Source organism: Archocentrus centrarchus, chromosome 24, assembly GCF_007364275.1.
Source record: "Archocentrus centrarchus isolate MPI-CPG fArcCen1 chromosome 24, fArcCen1, whole genome shotgun sequence".
Classification (NCBI taxonomy): domain Eukaryota; kingdom Metazoa; phylum Chordata; class Actinopteri; order Cichliformes; family Cichlidae; genus Archocentrus; species Archocentrus centrarchus.
Genome location: NC_044369.1, coordinates 7,074,114 through 7,095,541, shown reverse-complemented (window position 1 = coordinate 7,095,541; position 21,428 = coordinate 7,074,114). Strand labels below are relative to the sequence as shown.

At 40.2% G+C, this 21,428-nt stretch overlaps 1 protein-coding gene across 1 annotated transcript in view; it reads left to right on the top strand.

The window, feature by feature from the left end:
- The window catches only part of LOC115774118 (exostosin-1), a 287,477-nt gene that overhangs the window by 244,907 nt on the left and 21,142 nt on the right, over positions 1-21,428 (top strand). The window contains exons 6-9 of the mRNA XM_030721203.1: positions 291-423; positions 6,326-6,444; positions 7,327-7,422; positions 20,581-20,670. Coding sequence (XP_030577063.1) covers positions 291-423; positions 6,326-6,444; positions 7,327-7,422; positions 20,581-20,670 — 438 coding nt within the window. The remainder of the gene's footprint in view (positions 1-290; positions 424-6,325; positions 6,445-7,326; positions 7,423-20,580; positions 20,671-21,428) is intronic.

Genomic DNA, 21,428 nt, shown 5'->3' with positions numbered 1-21,428 from the left:
GCAACATTCCAGTAGCCTTGTTCTTGAAATAAAGAAACAAAAATAAAGAAAAGGAAATTATTATTTATGTTGTTATAGTTTTATACATTTTTTTTTGTTTTCCTCCTGTTAAGTCCTACCTTATGTTCACTCTTGCCACCTATTTTTACCCCTCAATTTGTTCTATTTATTTTACTATTTCTTTTTTGCATTTTTGATGTTCTCTTCGATTTAAATTTACAATTTACCATGTTTCCCTACTCTTTCCCTTCACATCTCCTCCTTCTGCTATACTTCTGTCTTTTATTCAGATCATCCAGGACCGTGTGGACTCCCTTGTATCCAGAAACCGTTTGTTGTGGAATTCCCTACCTGGTGGTCTGTATGCGCTCCCTCAGTACTCAACTGATGCTGCCCAGTTTCCTTTTTACTATGCTCTACTGGGTGAGTACCTGAGCTTTCCATGAGAGTATTTGAATCTAGCACGGATAGTCTAATTTGCTCTTTTATGACTTAACTTCAGTACATGTGAATGACTGGAATGCAGTGTATTTGACAAGAAGTGAACAATCAGTTACATTCAAGATGTTGGAAAAGTGAGTAGGTGTAAGGATCACAGCAACTTTGATGAGGTTCCGCAATGTAACAGGCAGCCATATGGCAAGATTCAGGCAAAGGTACTCACTGCTCCTGGCCCATGTGGTTTCTCAAAACACAAGCAAGTCTTCTGGGATGTTTCTGCACAATAGTGTTGAGTGCCTTTTATCAGAACAGGAACAAAACATGAAACGCAGTATGGTGGATGTGCTGGAACAAGTCAGATGTGCTGCAGTTCCAGCTCATAATTTAGAAGATTTAAAGAAAGACTTTAAATTCAATCAACTTGAACTTCATTGCCGGAATAAACTGTGCAACAAACGGCTGTCTGTGGACCCTAAAACAGTGAATATACAAGCAGCATATGCTCATGACACAGGTCAGATAACTGCAGCTATAATGAAAATCTGCAATATTGTTTTTAAAATATACATAAATAGTGCAAGGCTCCTGTTGGAGCAGAGTTCAGAAACTTAAAGCTGCAGGCAAAGAAACAAGGCTTCTATATGTGTATGTTTATGTGGGTGTGCAGACCATAGAGATTCTCAATAGTCTGAGGCTGTAACACAGATCGATGTTTGTCTTTCTCTGAGGAATTGTGGACACAAGGGTTAGACAGAAGAGAGAAGAGAGGCACTGTGGAAGAGAACCAAAGATGGAGCAGTTTTGTTTACACCTCTCCAGTAAATCACAATTTTTGCTGCTGCCATCACCAACGCTGCTGCTGGGGGAATAACTTGTCGTCGGTGTCATGTATACGATGGTCTCACTCTGATACCCATAACTTTTGATGGCAAAGTGGTTGCAACTTGTGCCTGATAGTTTAAAAAAGTTTGGCTTAATGTTCATACATAGTGGCCTCAGAGCTCCTGATCAGATGGCTCAAGTTACAGCTTTACTTTAGTATGTGAAAAGTCATTTGTGCTCTGCGGCTCCTTCAATATATGTAAACAAAAGAAAGTTGTACTAAGTTTCTAGAAATGAATTTAATCAGTCAATACAGTTCTGTTTTATAGCACATATTTCACAGCTGGTTTGGCATTTGTAGCATTGTCAGATGGTTGAGTTTTGATAGGCTTTCAGGACATGTAGAAGAGTAAATAAAGATGGGAGAAAACTTGTATTCTAATTGTCTGTCTTTTAAATTATTCATATAATTGAATTGTGCAAATGCTGTTGGTCCCTATGTGTAGGATGAGAACTCAGGTGCAAAGCAAACATATCTTACCAGCAGAGCTGCTCTCAGGGCAGCAACAATCTCAGTGATTCTAAACTGCTTGTCACAAGAATCCTCTTTTTTCCACGTCATGCCAGAATTGAAAAATCCCTCTCTTTCAGAAGATGTACATCCAGATGGAAACTAGATTTGTGCAGAAATTAAGTGTTGACTTTAAAATCTGAAATCTGACTGTGTAAATGTGTGGAGTCAAAAAACCTACACAGATGATAATGTTCTGGCTGTGCTTCAGGAAATTCAAGGTGTGTGTGCTCACTTTTGGACTATGCAGGAGGCATGACCTTAGTATCATCATCTCCACCTTACTGTTACTACTACACACACTGGTTACAGAACAGAACATCACCAGTGCAAAATAGCAGTATCTACTTCTGAAATTTTGGCCTCAGTTTTATACTGTGGGAGGAAGTGGTAATAGTTCAGATGCTTTCAAGCGTGTTGTCTCTCTCCAAGGTGCTGAAATATTTGAAGCCTTCCAATTCTTTATGTTTCTATTTCATTATTCCTGTTATCAGTTTATATTAATGTCAGTCCAGTTAAATATACATAAGCAATGCATTTCTCTAACATGCCCACTAGTGTTTTGGTGCCTAAATTACAGATTATGAGGCTCACCAGCACAAGTATAAATGCTGGAAATGGTGCTGGCCACTTGCTCGGGCTATGTTGTTAGATGTTAGATTCAACTCATTGTCATTGTGCACACAACGAAATGAGCATTCCAGATCACTCATCCAGAGACGAGCATCTGCATCATGCAGCCAGAGACCGGCACTATGGTTTAAATGTGTAGACTCTATGTAGATTCAATACAAAAGTAAGCTTAAGAATACAAGAAGCGGTACACTGACCAGATGTGACAAAAATCCCAGTTTACGTATAGATGTGTACTCTACTGTACTGCATTTCAGTCATTAAAAAGATAACTTTTTTGCTTTGGTATGTTTTTTTTTGTTTTGTTTTTTTAAGTGTTGGATTTAAAAAAGAAAACAAAAGCAGATCCAGGATGTTAGTCAGTCTCTAAGAATTGCCCAAATACCTGTGCTTCCCAGTTTTCAATTTAATATTATCTTTTGATAACTCTCAAAGACTGACCATTCATTCAGACATTATTTAGTTATGGGCACTGTCCCTTTTGCACATATTTAACTAAAATTAAATTATCTCGCTTATCTTCTGAGCATGTTTAAGTTACATTTTGTGTATATTTTATCTTTTGGGAGTATATCTGAATTGTGTACATATGAAATTTTCTGTATCTATCTGTGTAGTATGCATCTGAGCCCAAAACAAATCTCCTCTTTTGGACAATAAAGTGCATCATATCTTATGAAACTTCATGTAATTATATGCATTTTGTAAAGAATTAGAAAATGTCCTCAAAGTTAAGGTGTCATTACTCAAGTAGCATCTTTTGCATCAGATTTTAGGAAGGTCCTTCATGTCTGCTGAAGATCTGATTTTCAAGCGACAATACCGCATTAGTGACTGAATGTTTTCAGGCTTCCAGCTACTGCCTGCAAACATTCACTTTGTTTAAAGAAAAAAAAGCCTGTCATTCAATACAAATCAACATGGCATAGCTCTTTCCAAGAAACAGAAAGCTTGAGCCTATTTCTGTGACCCCCGCAAGGGCAGAGCTCATGCTTCCATAAATACCACTAAGCCCACCTGAGATGGCTGGTCAGGGGGCCCAGTGTCAGAGAGATGGATAGAGCTACACTAAAGAGCACTCTGGCTGCACTTATCCATGAGGAAGTGCTTTCCCCTATTCCCAAAAGCGCCCAACACTTGCTGTGCCATGTGCCTGCAGTCCTGGCCTTCTTTGGCTGTTCTGAGTGTTCAGTGTGTGTGTGTGTGTGTGTGTGTGTGTGTGCGTGTGTGTGTTCCCACATATGCCCCCCGCCCCACCTCCTCTATTTATCTATTATAGATTTCTGCAATCCTCATTTTAGCTGCTCACATGGGGTATCTAACTTTGTGTAATTACTTTCAAACAGTGTGTAAAAATAGAATAGAAGCAGTTTTGCTACAGTTTACTGTTTTTGGTCTTCTGGAAGTGAAGGAAACAACAGTACATGAATCCCCTGTGATTGGTCGGTTGAAAAAATTAGAGCTAAATGTGTAAAAGAGACCAAAAGTGCACGACAACACGCAACACGTTTAACATCATGTAAAAATTTCACTCTGTGTTCCGTGAAAAACTCTCAACCTTTACTTATATTATTACAACTTCTTGCAGAAAAGGACTTATCTTAAAACAAAATTATAACTAGTTCATGAAAAATATATTTTGGGGTAGGTATTGCACAGCTTCAGGTATAGTCAAGTAGTGGTATTGTAAATACTGATCAAATTTAATGGCTGCAAATGAGAAAGTATCTGTCAAACCTAATGTATTCAACCGCAAGTCCAGAAAAGTTGAGACTCTTTGTAAAATGCAAATAAAAACAAACTGCAAATATTTCCAGATATCATAAACCCATATTTTATTTAAAATAGAATATAGAAAACATATCAAATGTTTAAACTGAGACATTTTACTATTTATAAAAAATATTAGTTCATTTTGATTCTGTTGGCAGTAACACGTCTTAAAAAGTTGGAATGGGGGCAACAAGCAACTGAAAAATTAAGTGTTACTAAAAATAGACAGCAGGAGAAACATACTGCAACTAATGCGGTTAATTGGCAACAGGTCAGTAACATCACTGGGTATAAAAAGGGCATCTTAGAGAGGCAGACTTTCATCCATCAGTTTGTGTCCTGAAGCTAAAGCACACTCATGTTTTGTAGCAGCACAATGATCCAAAACATACCAGCAAGGTCGCCTCTGAATGGCTTTAAAAAAAAAAAGACTGGACTTAAATCTGAGTGTGATCCTTTACCATGATATTAAACAGGCCGTTCATCCTTGAAAACCCTCTAGTATGGTTCAATTAAAACAACTATGCAAAGAAGAGTGGGCCAAAATTCCTGTGAAAGGCCTGTTGCTACTTACCACAATTGCAGTTCTTGCTGCCAAGGTTGGCACATTAGGTTTGGGGGCAGTTACTTTTTCACATAGTAGGGCCAGGTAGGTTTAAATTGCTTATTAAAATCCCTTATTGAATGAAATCATAATTTTAAAAGTGCATTTTGTATTTTTAGGTAGGTTACTTTGTCTACTGTTAAAATTTGTTTGATGTTATGGAACATGTCTTTGGACTGTGGGAGGAAACCGGAGTACCCGGAGGAAACCCACATAAACATGGGGAGAATATGCAAACTCCACACAGAAAGGCCCAGGCCAAGGTGCATTTGAACCCAGACCAACTGCAGTTAGGTTAAGTGGTGATTCTAAATTGCCCATAGGTGTGACTGTTAGTGTGAATGGTTGTCTGTCTTTCTGTGTTAGCCCTGCGACAGGCTGGCAACCTGTACAGGGTGTACCCTGCCTCTCACCCTAGCTGGGATAGGCTCCAGCCTTGTGTTTCCTGAAACCTCTGCCCCTCACTGAACTCTAGTCTTATTTTTATTCTCTGTAAACCTCTTTGTTTTAAATGTACAATTATGAAACATTAATTTATAATAACTTTAAGTGTATTTCCTATTATAAATGGTCAGTTGAACAGAGTGTTTTCTCGCCCTTGGGTGTATTATATATGTATGTAGTACTACAATCATTTTTAAATTGGCTTTTCAATTAGTACCTCTGCTTACTGTTAGAAAGAAGTTGTTTCTTACAGGCACATTATGTGTTCCTTTAGTAATCTCATCATTAACATGCACATTTTAACCTCATGATTGTGAGTAAATAGATTATTAGGGTAATCAGCCACCAGATATCCAGTTTACATGACTTATTTGCTAATCAGATTCAGAAGAAGAAAATCCCCATCAACATTTGCACAGACTGCAGTGTGTTGCTGTTTGTGTGATATTTGTGATCATTTTTTGCCTTCGCATGCAACGATTTAGTGCTAGTCAGATGTTTGCAGTGATTATGAATGCAACACAGTTTAAAGTACCACAACACTGTATGCTTTCTATATTCAGTCATCTTACTCACATTAGTGTGCATTGAATCCTATAATAGTTTGATAGTAATAGATTAATCTATTATAAAGCAGAGGGTGTATTCAGAAAATGCTTTTGTAGAAACCAGTGCTTTATTATAGTGATACATTTCTGTGGTGCAGGTTTCCACATCACACTCTTCTGAATGTCAGTTGTCAAAGAAGCATCAGTTATTTTTGCTCTGCTGCTTCTCAGAAACAGAATTACCCATTATAGAAACAAATCAGCATCATTCACAACTGAGTAAAAGAGACTCAAAGCAAACTGTTCACGCTTAGATTAGACATGCTTACTGATGGTCAGCCATCTGAACTGGGGGTATATATGATGTCACAAAGATGGATAATGGGTGCAGCAAAGAGCTACATCTGCAAAAATCAGTGTATTTTTTTTTCAGTCTAAATACAGTTTACCCATGACAACTCTTTCTGAAGTGTAGGTATGTTTGTGCAGGTAAGAGCCCGTCGCAACAGTTCACCGCTGTGATCCATATGGTAACTCCTCTGCAGTCCCAGATATCCCCTGTGGTGAAGCTCATCATCGCTGTAGCCAAGTCCAAGTTCTGTGCACAGGTGGGAAGTGTGTCTGCACTTTGCTTTGCTGCTGCAGGAGCAGTGTGAAAGAACTGTTTCCCGTGCATACAGTGAAATTCAAACAGTGTCAGGAGGTGTTAATTTTCTATGACATAAAATGTTTCATTTGACAGCTATTGTTGTGGTTATCAGTGTGTTTCTTCTATAATGTCACCTCTCTGTCTCTCCTCCCGGCTTATTTCTCATCTTTCTTCTTTTTCCTACTTTTTCCTTCCTCCTTTAGCCTCTCCCACCTTTTTTAAAGGAGCTCTAAAATAATAAGAAACTAGATAAGTGAAAAGTTATAGGGTTCATATTGAGTTTCTGCTCCTTTTTTAGCTATCAAACCACATATAGAGTTTTTCTTATTTTCATATTCCTTTTTTCATAATTTGCTTTAAATTCTCATTCAAGTCTTTTTGACCTTTATAATATACATTACAAAACTTTATAACAAGCTCTATTATTCCACGCAAGTTACAAAAAGTACTAGAAAAAGACACAACAGTAATACCTCAGGAGTAAAGGTCAGTTTTACAATGAAATGTGTCGAATTAAGTTTTACTATAAATATTCATATACATGTAAATATACTGAACGTGTAACAGCTTTCAAAACAAACTTAGTGATGACTAACTCGGTTCACATGCTCACACAGCTACAGTAATTATGTGTGTACTCACTCAGATAATACGATATTCTTTAACAAGGTTTCTCTGTAAAGCAGAAGACCCTGACTGACCTTTGCTTCTTGGATTATGGGATGGACATTTCATTATGAAAAATATCAGCTCTTTCAAAACCTTCTGTACAGAAGACAATTCACAATAATGTTGGGGCTTGTTTGATATTAATGGACACCATGTTCTTTTCCCCACACAGATTGTGGTTTTATGGAACTGTGACAAGCCTTTACCTCCTAGAAACAAGTGGCCCTCCACCAGTGTGCCTCTCACTGTCATTGAAGGACAGACCAAGGTAATGGCTGTTGGCTTTTTTTGCATCCATTATTTATTAAAATAGATTTAAATGCTTAGTAGTGAAAACATACTATCCCCACTTTTACAAACTGACCTGCTTATGGGTACGCCAGATAAGAAAGAGATGACTGAAGCACACAAATGATTTTCTGGGAGACGTTTAGAGGAGACTGGAAAACAATAACACAAATAAGAATAACATGAAGGATTGATAATGTAAGCTCACACTGTGTTATGTACATACACTGATCAGGCATAGTATTATCACCACTGACAGGTGAAGTGAATAACACTCTGGCACCTGTTAGTGGGTGGGATATATTAGGGAGCAAGTGAACGTTTTGTTTGATACACCACGATGCTTTGGGCAATGTTCTGCTGGGAAACCTTGGGTCCTGAAATCCGTGTGGATGTTACCTTAGCACCCTTTCATGGAAACAGTATTCCCTGATGGCTGTGGCCTGTTTCAGCAGGATAATGCACCCTGTCACAAAGCAAAAATGGTCCAGGAATGGTTTGAGGAGCACAACAACACATTTGAGGTGTTGACTTGACCTCTAAGTTCCCCAGATCTCAATCCAGTCAAGCACCCGTGGGATGTGCTGGACAAACAGGTCCGGTCCATGGAGGCTTTACCTTGCAACTTACAGGTGCCAGATACCACACCACACTTTCAGGGGTCTAGTGGAGTCCATGGCTTGACAGGTCAGGACTGCTTTGGCAGTAAAAATATTAGGCAAGTAGTCATAATGTTATGCTTGATTGGTGTATGGTGCTGCACTGAAAACCTCCTTGCAATTGCTTTGGTCACTAGCACATTGCATGGAAGCTGCTGGCTTCAACCAGAGCAATCACGAGGAGGTTTTCAAAGTTGTACTATCTTTCCCACTGATTTCACAGCCAGCAGCTTCCAGCAACTGCCAACCAGTCAAGGAATACACATTTTTCCCGTGTGACTGGGGGCTGCCAGGGGGTTGACAAACAGTCTCCTGGCCTATATGACCGAGGCTTAAGTGGTAGTAAAGTTTACAAAAATAAATTGTAATCTTATCTTTAATACATAAGATTACAAACATGAAATCATTTAGACCCTCACTTCATAATTAATGATTCAGTAAATGCAGCAAAATGCCTCTGGGGATGCCAGATGTTCTGAGTCTTATATATTGCTATTATATTAGCAGCAAAAAAAAATAAATAAAAAAAAATACAGGAGTGGTCCCTGATTATGGTTCAGTGAAGCTGAAATGCACCAATCATCTACTCTACAGAGATGACCATTATTAGTGACCATAAGACTGCTGCTAATACTAAAGTAAGCAGTGCTTCTCACAGTACATACTAATAATAATGCACCAAAGACTTTTGACTTGGTTTAGTCAGATGGATTTTAAAGGCCCTGATTGCCATCACAGATGTTTTCAAATGTCATGGCTGATTTAACTCCCCCTGCAGGAATGTGTAGGCTTGTCTCCTGGTAATTTCTTCACACCTGGAAGTGTTACAAACTGCACAGGTTTCCCAGTTAAACAGCATGAAAATGAGAAGTTGTGTCACTCAGAATAAATTCGTCACATTCCTTCCTATCCTAAAAACCAGCGTTCCATAGTTTAAATTAAAAGAAAAGTGAGAAGCGTCAGTCATTAAATCAACCTTCTCCAAGGTAATGATATTAATACTGAATATTTTCTTTTGTGATACAAGGTGATACAAGATGGCGCCGGTGAGGTCAGCAGCCGTCGTACCTGCTCCTACGCTTTGTTTGTATATATTAGGTTTAGCTCTAATTTTGGACTTTATAATTCCGCCTGCTCTGTGTCATATCACGTATGACAGACAGACTCTTTTTAATATCAGAATACAGCACTCTGGCTGTATTCTGACACCTTTTTCTCCCGACCCGACTTGGCCTCGGGAGATCCAGCGTTTCCAGTGGGCCAGCTCAAACAAAGGACGGACCAGGTCACGGACAAGGCCCCGAGGGAAAAGAGCCGGCGTAAGAGAGAGGCTGAGGCGCAGAGCGCACCAAACGCCACTGCCGAGCATCCTGTTGGCTAATGTCCAGTCACTGGATAACAAGCTGGACGAACTCAGGGCCAGGATACAGTTTCAGAGGGACATAAGGGACTGCAACATCATCTGTCTCACGGAGACATGGCTGACTCCCCTCATACCGGACCACGCCGTACAGCCGTCGGAGTTCTTCAGTGTTCATCGCACGGACAGAACGAGTGAGTCTGGAAAATCAAGAGGAGGAGGTGTGTGCCTAATGATTAATAACAACTGGTGTGACAGTAGGAATGTTGTCCTTCTGAAACAATCATGTTCACCTAACCTGGAGCTCCTAACCCTGAAATGCCGTCCCCACTACCTGCCCCGCGAGTTCACTTCGGTCATCTTCAGCGCCGTCTATATTCCACCTCAGGCGGACACAAACACTGCACTATCCGAGCTACATGAGGCTATTTCCACCTATCAGGCTAACCAGCGTGATGCGGCTCTCATCGTAGCCGGGGACTTTAACAGTGCAAACTTGAAAGCTGATACCGGAGTTTATTCAACACATCGACTGCCCCACCAGAGGAGAGAGGACCCTAGACCACTGCTATTCTCCATTCAAAGATGGCTACAAAGCAAAGCCTCTTCCGCCTTTTGGGAAGTCTGACCACACCTCTGTCCTTCTCATGCCGAAATACAAACAACGGCTCAGGCAGGAACCCCCTGCTGTGAGAGAAGTGACACGGTGGTCTGATCAAACAGAGGCCGCTCTGCAGGGTGCGTTGGATTCAACCGACTGGGACATGTTTCGCAGCAGCGCGGGCGGAGACATCGAGGAGTTTACGGAAACTGTTGTGGGATTTATTGGGAAAGTTGTTGAAGACACTTCACTTAGGAGGACCATCAGGACTTTTCCCAACCAGAAGCCGTGGGTGGATAAATCTGTCCGCGACGCCCTGAGGTCCCGCACCGTTGCCTACAACTCCGGCCTCGCCTCTGGGAACATGGAGGACTACAAGGTTGCATCATACAACGTCCGCAGAGCGGTGAAAGAGGCTAAACATCGCTACGGCCGCAGACTGGAACAGCAACTACAACAGTCTGACCCCAGGGGACTGTGGCAGGGACTACGCACCATCACGGACTACAAAGCACCACACACACACCCGGTGAGTGCCGACGCTTCTCTGGCTGATGAACTCAACATCTTCTTTGCGCGCTTTGAGTCGGGAAGCCGACAGCCCACTGCGCTCCCGGCCGGAGGGGCGGAGACACTCACTGTGACAGAGCGCGACGTGAGGAGGGCGTTTAGACGTGTAAACACCAGGAAAGCGGCTGGACCAGACGGTATTAGTGGACGTGTCCTTAAGTCCTGCGCTGACCAGCTGGCACCTGTGTTTACACTGATATTCAACCTCTCACTGAAACTGTGTGTGATTCCCACCTGCTTTAAAAAGTCCATCATAGTCCCTGTCCCAAAGAAACCACACCCCAGCAGCCCCAATGACTTCAGGCCCATAGCACTCACCTCTGTGGTGATGAAGTGTTTTGAGAGACTCATCAAGACATTCATCACCTCCTCACTGCCCACCACCCTCGACCCACTACAGTTTGCATACCGGCCAGACAGATCCACAGATGACGCCATATCCTTCCTCCTCCACAAGACCCTTTCACACATAGACACTGGTAAGGGGAACTATGTGAGAGTGCTGTTTGTAGATTACAGCTCAGCATTCAACACCATAGTTCCCTCCAGGCTGGTCTCTAAGCTGCTGGACCTGGGCCTGGGCCCATCCCTGTGCAGGTGGGTTCACAGCTTCCTGACCAGCAGACCACAGGTGGTACGAGTGGGTCACCTCACCTCATCCTCCCTCACCCTCAACACTGGATCCCCCCAAGGCTGTGTGCTCAGCCCTCTGCTGTACTCACTGTACACCCATGACTGCGAGGCCACGTCAGAGTCCAACGTTATCATCAAGTTTGCTGACGACACTGCTGTTGTGGGACTAATCTCTCACAATGAGGAGACAGCCTACAGGAGAGAGGTCTCCCGCCTGGAGAACTGGTGCCAGGAGAACCACCTCCTGCTCAACGTCAGCAAAACAAAGGAACTGATCGTGGACTTCAGCAGGAAGCAGCAGAGGGACTACCATCCACTTGTCATCAGTGGTGCTGAGGTGGAAAGAGTGGACACTTTCAAATACCTGGGAGTGACCATCTCACAGGACCTGTCCTGGACTCATCACATAAACATCACTGTGAAGAAGGCCAGACAGCGTCTCTACCTCCTCAGGCGGCTGAGAGACTTCAAGCTCCCACTCAAGGTGCTCAGGAACTTTTACACCTGCACCATCGAGAGCATCATGCGTGGGAGCATCACCACCTGGATGGGAAACTGCACCAAGCAGGACTTCATGGCCCTAAAAAGGGTGGTTCGTTCAGCTGAACGGACCATCAGAACCACCCTCCCCAACCTGCAGGACATTTACACCAAGCAGTGCAGGCTGAGGGCCATGAAGATCCTAAAACAGCCCAGCCACCCCGGACACTCTCTCTTCTCCCTGCTCCCATCAGGCCGGCGTTACCGCTGCCTGAGGACTAAGACTGAAAGGTTGAAGAAGAGTTTTTACCCACAAGCCATCCGTCTGCTCAACTCTGAGCCCTAACTGGACCATTATTGCACAATGTAAATATTATAATTTAAAAAGTGTGTATAGTGTATAGTATATAGAGTATAGTGTATAGTGTGAATTACTTTTTTTTTATTTTTATTCTTCTTATTTATATGTGTGTGTATATATGGTTGCAGGTACAAAATACATTTCACTGTGCATTGTACTGTGTATAACTGTGCATGTGACAAATAAACACTATCTTATCTTATCTTATCTACAACAAACACAATAAGCAAATTTGTTACAAATTTTTTTCCCCACTAAATTATCTAATCTTGCGTTTTACACTTGTAGCAACAACTTTATATTATATATATATATATATATATATATATATATATATATATATATATATATATATATATATGATGAGAGGGTGGAATGTTAGGTTATCACATAGCAAGCTTGGTTTGCAAGCTGCATTCATGAACCATATGGGTGAACACATAGGTACAGCTGCTGCTTAGTACTAAGTAACAGACTGATAAAATAAAAGAATTTCACCATAAGAACTGAAGCACAAACTTGTTGGATGGTCACAGCAGACCTTAATATTTATCAGATAATTCCATTAAAATGGAAATCCAAAAAGCGCACACATTGTGTAGCGGTCCGGTTCAGTGACTCCTTTCAGCAGACATAGATAGGCCACAGCTACCTGTGTTGGAAAACCTGTCAGTCAGAGCAGCTATGCTCCTAACTCCAGCATCCAGATGGATGAGTTATTACAGTTGCAGTTGGGTTAGTCCATAAATATACTGCATAGATGACAGCATGATGACTAAGTCTGTCTTTTATACACATCCTGGCTCAATCATATGACCGTAAAGATGAAAATGTATGTAGGAAAAGTGGAAAAGCTCTGCCTTCTCTCATTAACATCACTGTGATGTCATTGAAAAAAAAGTGAACAAGCCTCATTATATCTATTTTCCACACCAAGTTCCAGTTTTAATTAAAAGCAGATATTGAGTATATTTTCGATTAATCCCATCTGAAGTCCTATAATCATGCGCAGGAGGGAGGAAATGATGTATAACACTTTGTCCTTTGTCATCTAAATTCAAATCCAGTGCTATTTCAAGTTTTAATAGACTCAAGTTTTAATAGACTCAATGCAAGTTTTGATTGTCAGATTGAACGTGACGTTTTTGGGTTTGCTCATATTTCTAATATTATTGGGCAGTATTTTGACTCTGTGTACATTGTGTACACATGCCGTAAAAATTCACAGCTGTTGTGGTATATTTCATAAAGAGGGGAAAATGGTTTTCCTGGTTTTCCTTTTGTTTTGTATTGGGTTTTTTTTTTTGTCCTTTGTTTTACTCATTTTCTAATCAGTTTAACCAACTGAGCTTCTTAAAATGCACTCAGTCACAGATTCACTTACCAAAAAGCCCCCACACATGCCAACATGTCTCTCTGTCTATGTCAGCCTCTTTGTCGCCTAATTGCTTCTGTTTGTTTTCATGTAAATGTCTCCCTGTTGAAATGCAAGAACTATGTTTCCACTGGTAACAGTAAAACGCATCTCAGAGGCCGTGTGTGTGTGTGTGTGTGTGTGTGGTCCTATAATTAGACATGTGGTATATTGTCATGGAGCCCAGACAGATGCTCTTCACAGTATTTCCTTCCAAGTGCATGCTGTGTTTGCTCCCTCTGCAATAACACACACACACACAGACACACACAGAAAGTTTGTCATTTGCCTCGACAGAGCGCACCAGCAGAGTAATTTGCTGTTGGTTATGAGTGTGTCTACTCAGTAATGTTGAGTGGATGCACTCTATCAACAAGCTCTTACTTCCTTTCTGTCTCTCTATCCTCAACCTCTGCTCTGTGCTTGCCTTCAGTGTTATTTTTTTCTCAAGCACATTCACAGTCACCTTTCAGCAAAGCATTTAAACCACTTTAATTTATTTGATTATTTATGAGTACGTAAATGAAGGCCTCACACAGTCCTAGGATTGGTCAGCAACCGCTCTGGCAAGGGAAAAATTATTGCTGAATAAAATTCATTGCAAAGAAGGTGCTGAACCAAAATGCTCCTTCTAAATGCTTTGTTCACTAACTGATTGCCACAGTCGTCCATAGTTTGCATGGAACACGCTGATTTATTTACAAACACTTGCCAGCAGTATTGAAGCTTCAACAGACAGAATGTCTGCCTTCAAAATAAAAGTTGTGCCTTACAGTCGAAATCAACACCTGTCAAATAGTGCAAACTTTACTTTGAAGATGAACGATCTGCTATGCATCGCACTCTTCGGTTTTACTACCACTTAGTGAGGAGTTGGTGAGTCTTTGCAGATAAGTTGGTGACTTCCATACAAATTACAGGTGAGTATGGCAATCTGCTGGTTACCAAAGCGATCGCAAGGAGGCTTTCAGTGCAGCACCATATACCTCTTTGCAACCAATTTCACCTGGCACCGGCAAGCAACCTCTCACCAACCGGAAGGAGAATGCACATTTTTCCTTAGCAGCTGGTGGTTACCAAGGGGTCACTGAGTGTCAAGACCTCAGTGACAAGGGCCTATAGATTGTAAAATCTTGCATACCCAACAATCTACACACACTACATTCAGATTTGCTTCTGTGACCATCATCTGAACTTAAAAAATGACAAAAACAGTTTGTAGGAGCTTTTTTTGCAATATTTCTAATTGATGAGCAAAACTCTGAGGCCACTAGTACAGCCATGGTTTAGTTTTGCATGCGGTTATAATTTTATTCATTACACATGATTTCAGCTGCATAGACTCCCATGTTATACTAGCATGATGCTTAAAGAGAATAATGCTGATCAGAAAACAGGCTCCTTGTCTTTGGACCTGCTTGCTCAGCATTTATGACAGACAAATCAATATAATCAAAGGAGTGATCAATATACTCCCATCTGCAGGTGGTAATATGTTGACTATATCTCACCTTCATCAGTCTCCTCTCAATATCACCTCTCTTGCCTTCGACCAATTAATTTTATATTGATAAGTTCATCTTGAATATTGATCCTGATTTCTTTGTTGTCCATTGAAATTAAAGCAAAGGAGCATAAAACTGAAGTGTTCAAAGATCAAATAGTATCCAGTGTTGAAAGCAGAACAGAAGGTCAGTGCAGCAGGCTCAGAGAAAGATTGATGGACCTATGTCGACCTCTAAATATCCTTTCGGTTGGTTTGGTCCGGTAGTGTTTCATCAAAAACTAAATGTAAGTTATGTATTCTGAGCGTTACTATAGCATGACACATTCATGTTTTTTTTTTTCTGATCAAAAAATATTTTTTTCCCCACTAACATCTGACAATCACAGCCACTAACTAAATATCATGTAAGTCACCCTTGTGCTCTCAGAACAGCTCAAAGTCATCAATGGTCTGAATAGAGGATCTCCAACCTTTGATGTTGAGTGGCACCCTGATATTGGATCCTTTGGGTTATGGAGTGAGGCCACCATGGATTGGGCTTAATCTGCTGCTTCTGCAGGTTGGGATCTGGGGCTTTTGAAGGCCAGGTCAATGTCTTGTGCTCTTTGTCCCTGAGTCATTCCTGAGCAATTTTTGTAGTATACCAAAGCTAATTGTATCAGGGAGTGTCAACCCCAAAATAGTACAGGTAGGTGGTGTTCAATAAATCACATGATATCAAGGAGAATTGGTGCACACACATGTAACACCAGGCATTCTGAAGTCTCATACAGTTTCATGAACCCCTCCTGCATAAAAGAAGACATTTAGAGTTGTCCTTGTGGCCTATCATAGAGCCAAAAATCACTGTACAGAGGTCACTGTACTTTTGGTCTCGACCAACTCAACAATAGGCTTCTTATTTGCTAAACTCCAACTTCGCTGTCTGTAACTGCTGGGTTTTTCTTGAAAGCAGCTTCCCGAGGGTCATGATAGTGGTGAGAGTGAACTAAAAATGGTGAAGTTGAGAGTCTCAGCAGAAGGAAACTGTGATTCCTTTTCACAGCAGCCTTTTTTATGACATGTCAAAGCAGGGTAAACACAGGCATAATTGCTTAAATTAATTATGGGCCCATTCTATTAAGCGTTTCACATCCTTTCCAAAATATAAGGCCCTTGGCCCATGTAAATGGAACAAGGCCATAATTGATGTTATTAATTTTGCCCTGCAAAGGCATGTCAAAATGGTTTCTGTTAAGGCCTGTCGTTGGGGCCTATTTTCTGTGGCTTTATCACTACAGGCAGAGGTAATTAATTACAGAAGTAATTACATTTCTTTTTTAATTTAAATTATGAATTAGTGGTGCTTTAACCCCATTTATGTCAATGTCAGCTCTAACACATAGCCCTTTTTTTTCACATACAACAATACTGATATTTAGTTTGAATTTATTGACCAACCATTACCTGATAAGCATTGTATTTTTGAGTCCTATTATCTACATTAGTGTAATGACATTACAACCCCTCATTGTTACCATTTTATTGTTTAGTTTAGCTAACGGTGTTTTTAAAGTACAAATAGCCACAAAACTAAATGTAGACGTCAGAAACATGGTCTGGTGATGGGCATGCAAAGCCTTCATCACCAGTAGTAATGAGTACTCTTAAAGTGCTAATATAATATTTTTTTCCACCAATAATGACATGTAAAATGCTTATCATGAGAGAAAGTGGCTGTTCATAGGTTATGATCACCCTGCAGATACCCTCATGATCTTTGACTTTTAACTTTAATTTAGAGACATCTTGATGTATCAGTGGCATAAGAGCAGAAAGGATATCTCCAAAGACTCCCCTTGAAGTAACAGAAGTCGAGCCAAATATAAAGAGAGGAACTGAGTGGAAAGAGAGCAACAAAGATAAGGTTCAGACCATTGAACTGCCCGAGATTTCAGTGGGATCTAATCTCTGTCTAGAGGCAGAAAAGCATTGACACCAGCTAGAGGCATGGGGGTGTGATGGAAGGGTCAGGGTAGTGGTAGATTTAGCCAATATGAGGTTTTGAGGGCTGGCATCTACTGCCCTGAGATTGCCGCAGGGCAGTATTTTATAACTTTTAAGCAGGTTTAAGTTAAGTTGAACCATTTTCAGCCCAAAGAGACTTTTATAAACTCTTTGCATAACGGAGCATTGCACACCAATGTGATGGTAAAAAATGTAGTGAATGCAAAGTTTTTAAAGTAAATGTACTGTGTTAACTTTAGAAAACCATGTTAGGCCCCAGTCACATAGACCTACAGATTAGTTACTGACCCCTGGCAACTACCACTTACAAAGGAAAGATGTGTGGCTGGCAAATGGTTGCTGTGGATTTCTAGCAGACACCAGGTGAAAAACCTCCTTGTGATTGTTTTGGTCGCTAGCAGGTTGCAGTGGTTGCCAGTAGTTCATATGGAAGACACCAACTTGGGCCTTTTGAAATGTGTTGGTAATTTGCTGAGGTTTCAAGAATCTTTTCAAATGTTGCACAATTTTCAATTCACCCACGCCAAGAAAATTTTGCTATTTTAGGGCAAAAAAAATTCTTCTAAAATTCATAAAAGCAAAATTTGACAGGAATTATGGACTTTTCTATTGTTTTACAACAACAAAAAAAAAAGAGTTAGAAAATAACACTCGCTTGTCAAAGACAAATATTGAGTTACATAGTGTTATAAACTAAATAGTGGACAAATTAAATTCCATGTAGAAATGGAAACATGTGACAGTGAATGGATGGATATCCATGAAATTATTGTTGGAGAAACTTTGGTTCAAATTGCAAGTCTCATCTTTTTGATGGCAACAAAGGAAAAGTAAGATCACCAAGTTAATCATGTTTCATGTAAGTCAGTTGTTGACTTATTTCAGTTTCAGATATAAATTCTCAACCATCAAAAAGTCACAGAACTAAAAATATCAAGTATGGAGGGAACACCGTTATAACCAATTACGCAGGAGAAAAGAACAAAAGTTATGACAAATTATTTTAACTCAGGTCTAACCTTTGTAATGAAAGCAGGCTGCATTTGCTCAGTTTTTAAACATGCAGAGTTGATGTGAGGATTTTCTGGGACTTTTAATCCATATTGACTTCAAGAGGAGAATTATTTCTTACTGCATGTGCACACATAATTATATGAATTTGCTTTGACATATGCTAATGTTTGTTTCCAGGCAAATCCATATTATGTGTATGGGGAGGGGGGTGGACAGAACACATCAGGCTTTATCTAGATATCAGAACATATGAGTATAGCCCACCAATGCTTTTATGTAATAAATAGGTTTCTAATACCATGAAAGACAATGATGATAGAAAGATAATGGCCAGAACATGATGAAAGATAAAACAGATGACCTTAAGGATGCTGGAAATGTAGTTAAGGAATAATTTAAAGACTGTACAGTATGCAAAATTAGCCCTTCATGTGTATTTATGCGCACATTGAGTATGTAAATGTGCATATGCATCTTTGATATAATACATTCCCACCATTAAGTGTGGAGAAATGCAGCTGATTATCAGGCATGCGTTTGTGGTTAATTTAGCAGCCAGTTTCACTGCAGTGGGGGGATTTCCTGAGGAAACTCAGAGGCTGTCCTGACTGAACAAAGTACATTTCTCCTGATTATAGGGCAACCAGCCAAAGAAAAAACATTTTGTGCCAGAAGTTCTTTCTTTAAGCAGAGATTTAATGCAGAATTTGATGTGGCGTTCTCAAATACTTGAAGGAATTTACGGGATTTGTGCTAAAATTCATTTGATGTTACACTTAATTTCTTAATAAATTTCATCTCAGCACCCGTCAGTTCATTAAACTGAAATGAAAGTAGACATTAAGCTTGTGGAGATTTGCCTTTTTACTTGTCAAAATAAGCCTCTTAATGTTACCCCTGGGGCTGTAAATTTAATTTACTTTTTTTTTTAGGTTTGAATCCATGTAAAACATCACCGCTGTGACATGGCAGTTCATTTCAGTGACATATAATATTAAAATAATAGAAAGCTGTAACTGCAGAAAATTTTACATAAGCTTGTTTTAGGTTATTTGAGTGACAAAGATAATGTTACTAGTTGAATATATATATATATATATATATATATATACACTCATAGTCACTTTATTAGGCACACCTTGCTAGTACTGGGTTGGACCCCCTTTTGACCTCAGCACTGTCTTAAGTCTTTGTAGAATAGATTCAACCAGGTGTTGGAAACATTCCTCACAGATTTTGGTACAACTTGACCTGATAGTATCACACAGTTCCTGCAGATTCACATCCATGATGTGAATCGCCTTCTACACCACATTAAAAGGTGCTCTACTGGATTGAGACCTGGTAACTGTGGAGACCATTGGAGTACATCAAACTTACTTGAACTTGTGTTCAAGAAACCAGTTTGAGATGATTTGAGCTTTGTGACATGGCATGTTATCCTCCTGTAAGCAGCCAGTGGAAAATGATTACACTATGTTCATGTACATAGTCAGTAACAGTACTCAGGTAGGCTGTGTTGTTTAAACGATGCTCAGTTGGTCTAAGGGGCCCAAAGTGAGCCAAGAAAATATTGCCCACACCATTACACCACCAGCACCATCCTGAACTGTTGATACAAGGCAGGATGGATCCATCCTCTCATGTTGGCGACATCAAATTCTGACCCTATCATCCAACTGTTGCAGCAGTCTGGCCCTTCTCCTCTGACCTCTGGCATCAGCAAGGCATTTTCACCCAGAAAACTGCTGCTCACTGGATATTTTCTCTTTTTCAGACCATTTTTGTAAACCCTAGAGATGGTTGTGCTGGAAAATCCCAGTAAATCCTGATTTACAGATACTCAGACCAGACCGTCTGGTAACACGCCACTTTCACAGTCACTTAAATCACCTTTTTTCATGTACTACATGTACTGAGGTGATGCCATGCAATTGGCTGATATGATATTAGCTTTAACAAGCAGCCTAATGAAGTGCCCAGTAAGTGTATAAATGGTATCACTGAGGTGTATCATACTGAAATGGGCTTTGCCACCATCATATTTAACATAAAAATACTTGAAGAACTGACCTTAAAAGATCCTGAATGCTGAGCCTGGGAGCAGGTTGTTTGAAACCTCAGCTGAACTGATTTTTCACCAATTACAAATATCCTTGTTTCTTTTCTTCAAAAGCAGTTAAATAATTCACACTTTAATTATGAGTCAATAACATCAGCAGCAGCCATCTTTAGGCTAATGGATCAAAGTCTACTATGGTTTCTGTTAGGCGCTGAATTGATTGAAACTCCCACAAAACCTATTAAGAGAGCTCAATGAATGATAAAACACACAGTTGGGGGGGTGAAACAATTTGTGGTTTATTTTTAATAGATTTCTTTATATCTCTATACCACCTCTATACTTTTAAAATACTTATTAAGTACAAAAGGTTTCTTTGACCCCCTAAAAAAAAAAAAAAGAAGCTTGGACTCAGTAAAGTTTCATCAGTTAACACCAATGCAAACTACTTCCTCTCTCTCTGCCTGCAGACGATGAGCAGTCGTTTTTTCCCCCACGACGCCATCATCACCGACGCTGTCCTCAGTCTGGATGAAGACTCTGTTCTCTCAACCAATGAGGTGAGTCACTGATAGCTTATCAACCAGCTGGCACTACACTGAAGGTTTACAAACAGGTGAACTGAGACACTGATGCTCTATCAGCGAAATGAGGCGAGACGGCCACGCTCGCAAGACGCAGTATTACCAAAACACTGATATCAGTCTTTGCTCCCGAATTACTCGCTAAACAGCCAAAGTAAAGAAACCAGCGCTTAACCATGGCTGCCTGTCTAAAAACAGAGGGAAGGACTATATGTTTTTCTGTGACTCTCCTGCTTGATTTTATGAAATTGCTTTATTAAACTAAATTAAGCTAACATTCACTCAGTGAGTTAGAAAATATTTTTATCATTTTAAAAGCACATGATTAGCTGACTTACTTAGGGAAAACTAGAGAGGAGCCAGATTTATGATTTTTTTAACATTTAAAGTTACAGTACACTATATATACAAAACTCTTAATCTTTAAATTTAGGGGGTTTTCAGTCCAGTTTGCACAGGTGTATAAAATCACGCACCTAGCCATGCAGTCTGGCTTTACAAACATTTGTGAAAGAATGGGTTGTTCTAAAGAGCTCACTGAATTTGAGCATGCTACTGTCATAGGATGCCACTGCTGCAAAAAAAGTCCATTTGTGATATTCTGCAATCAACTTTAAATTGTATAATTGCAAAGTGGAAATATTTAGGAACCACAGCAACTTTTCCACAAAGTAGCAGACCCCATAAAGTTACAGAGCAGGGAGGCTGAGCACTGAGGTGCATAGTGCATAAAA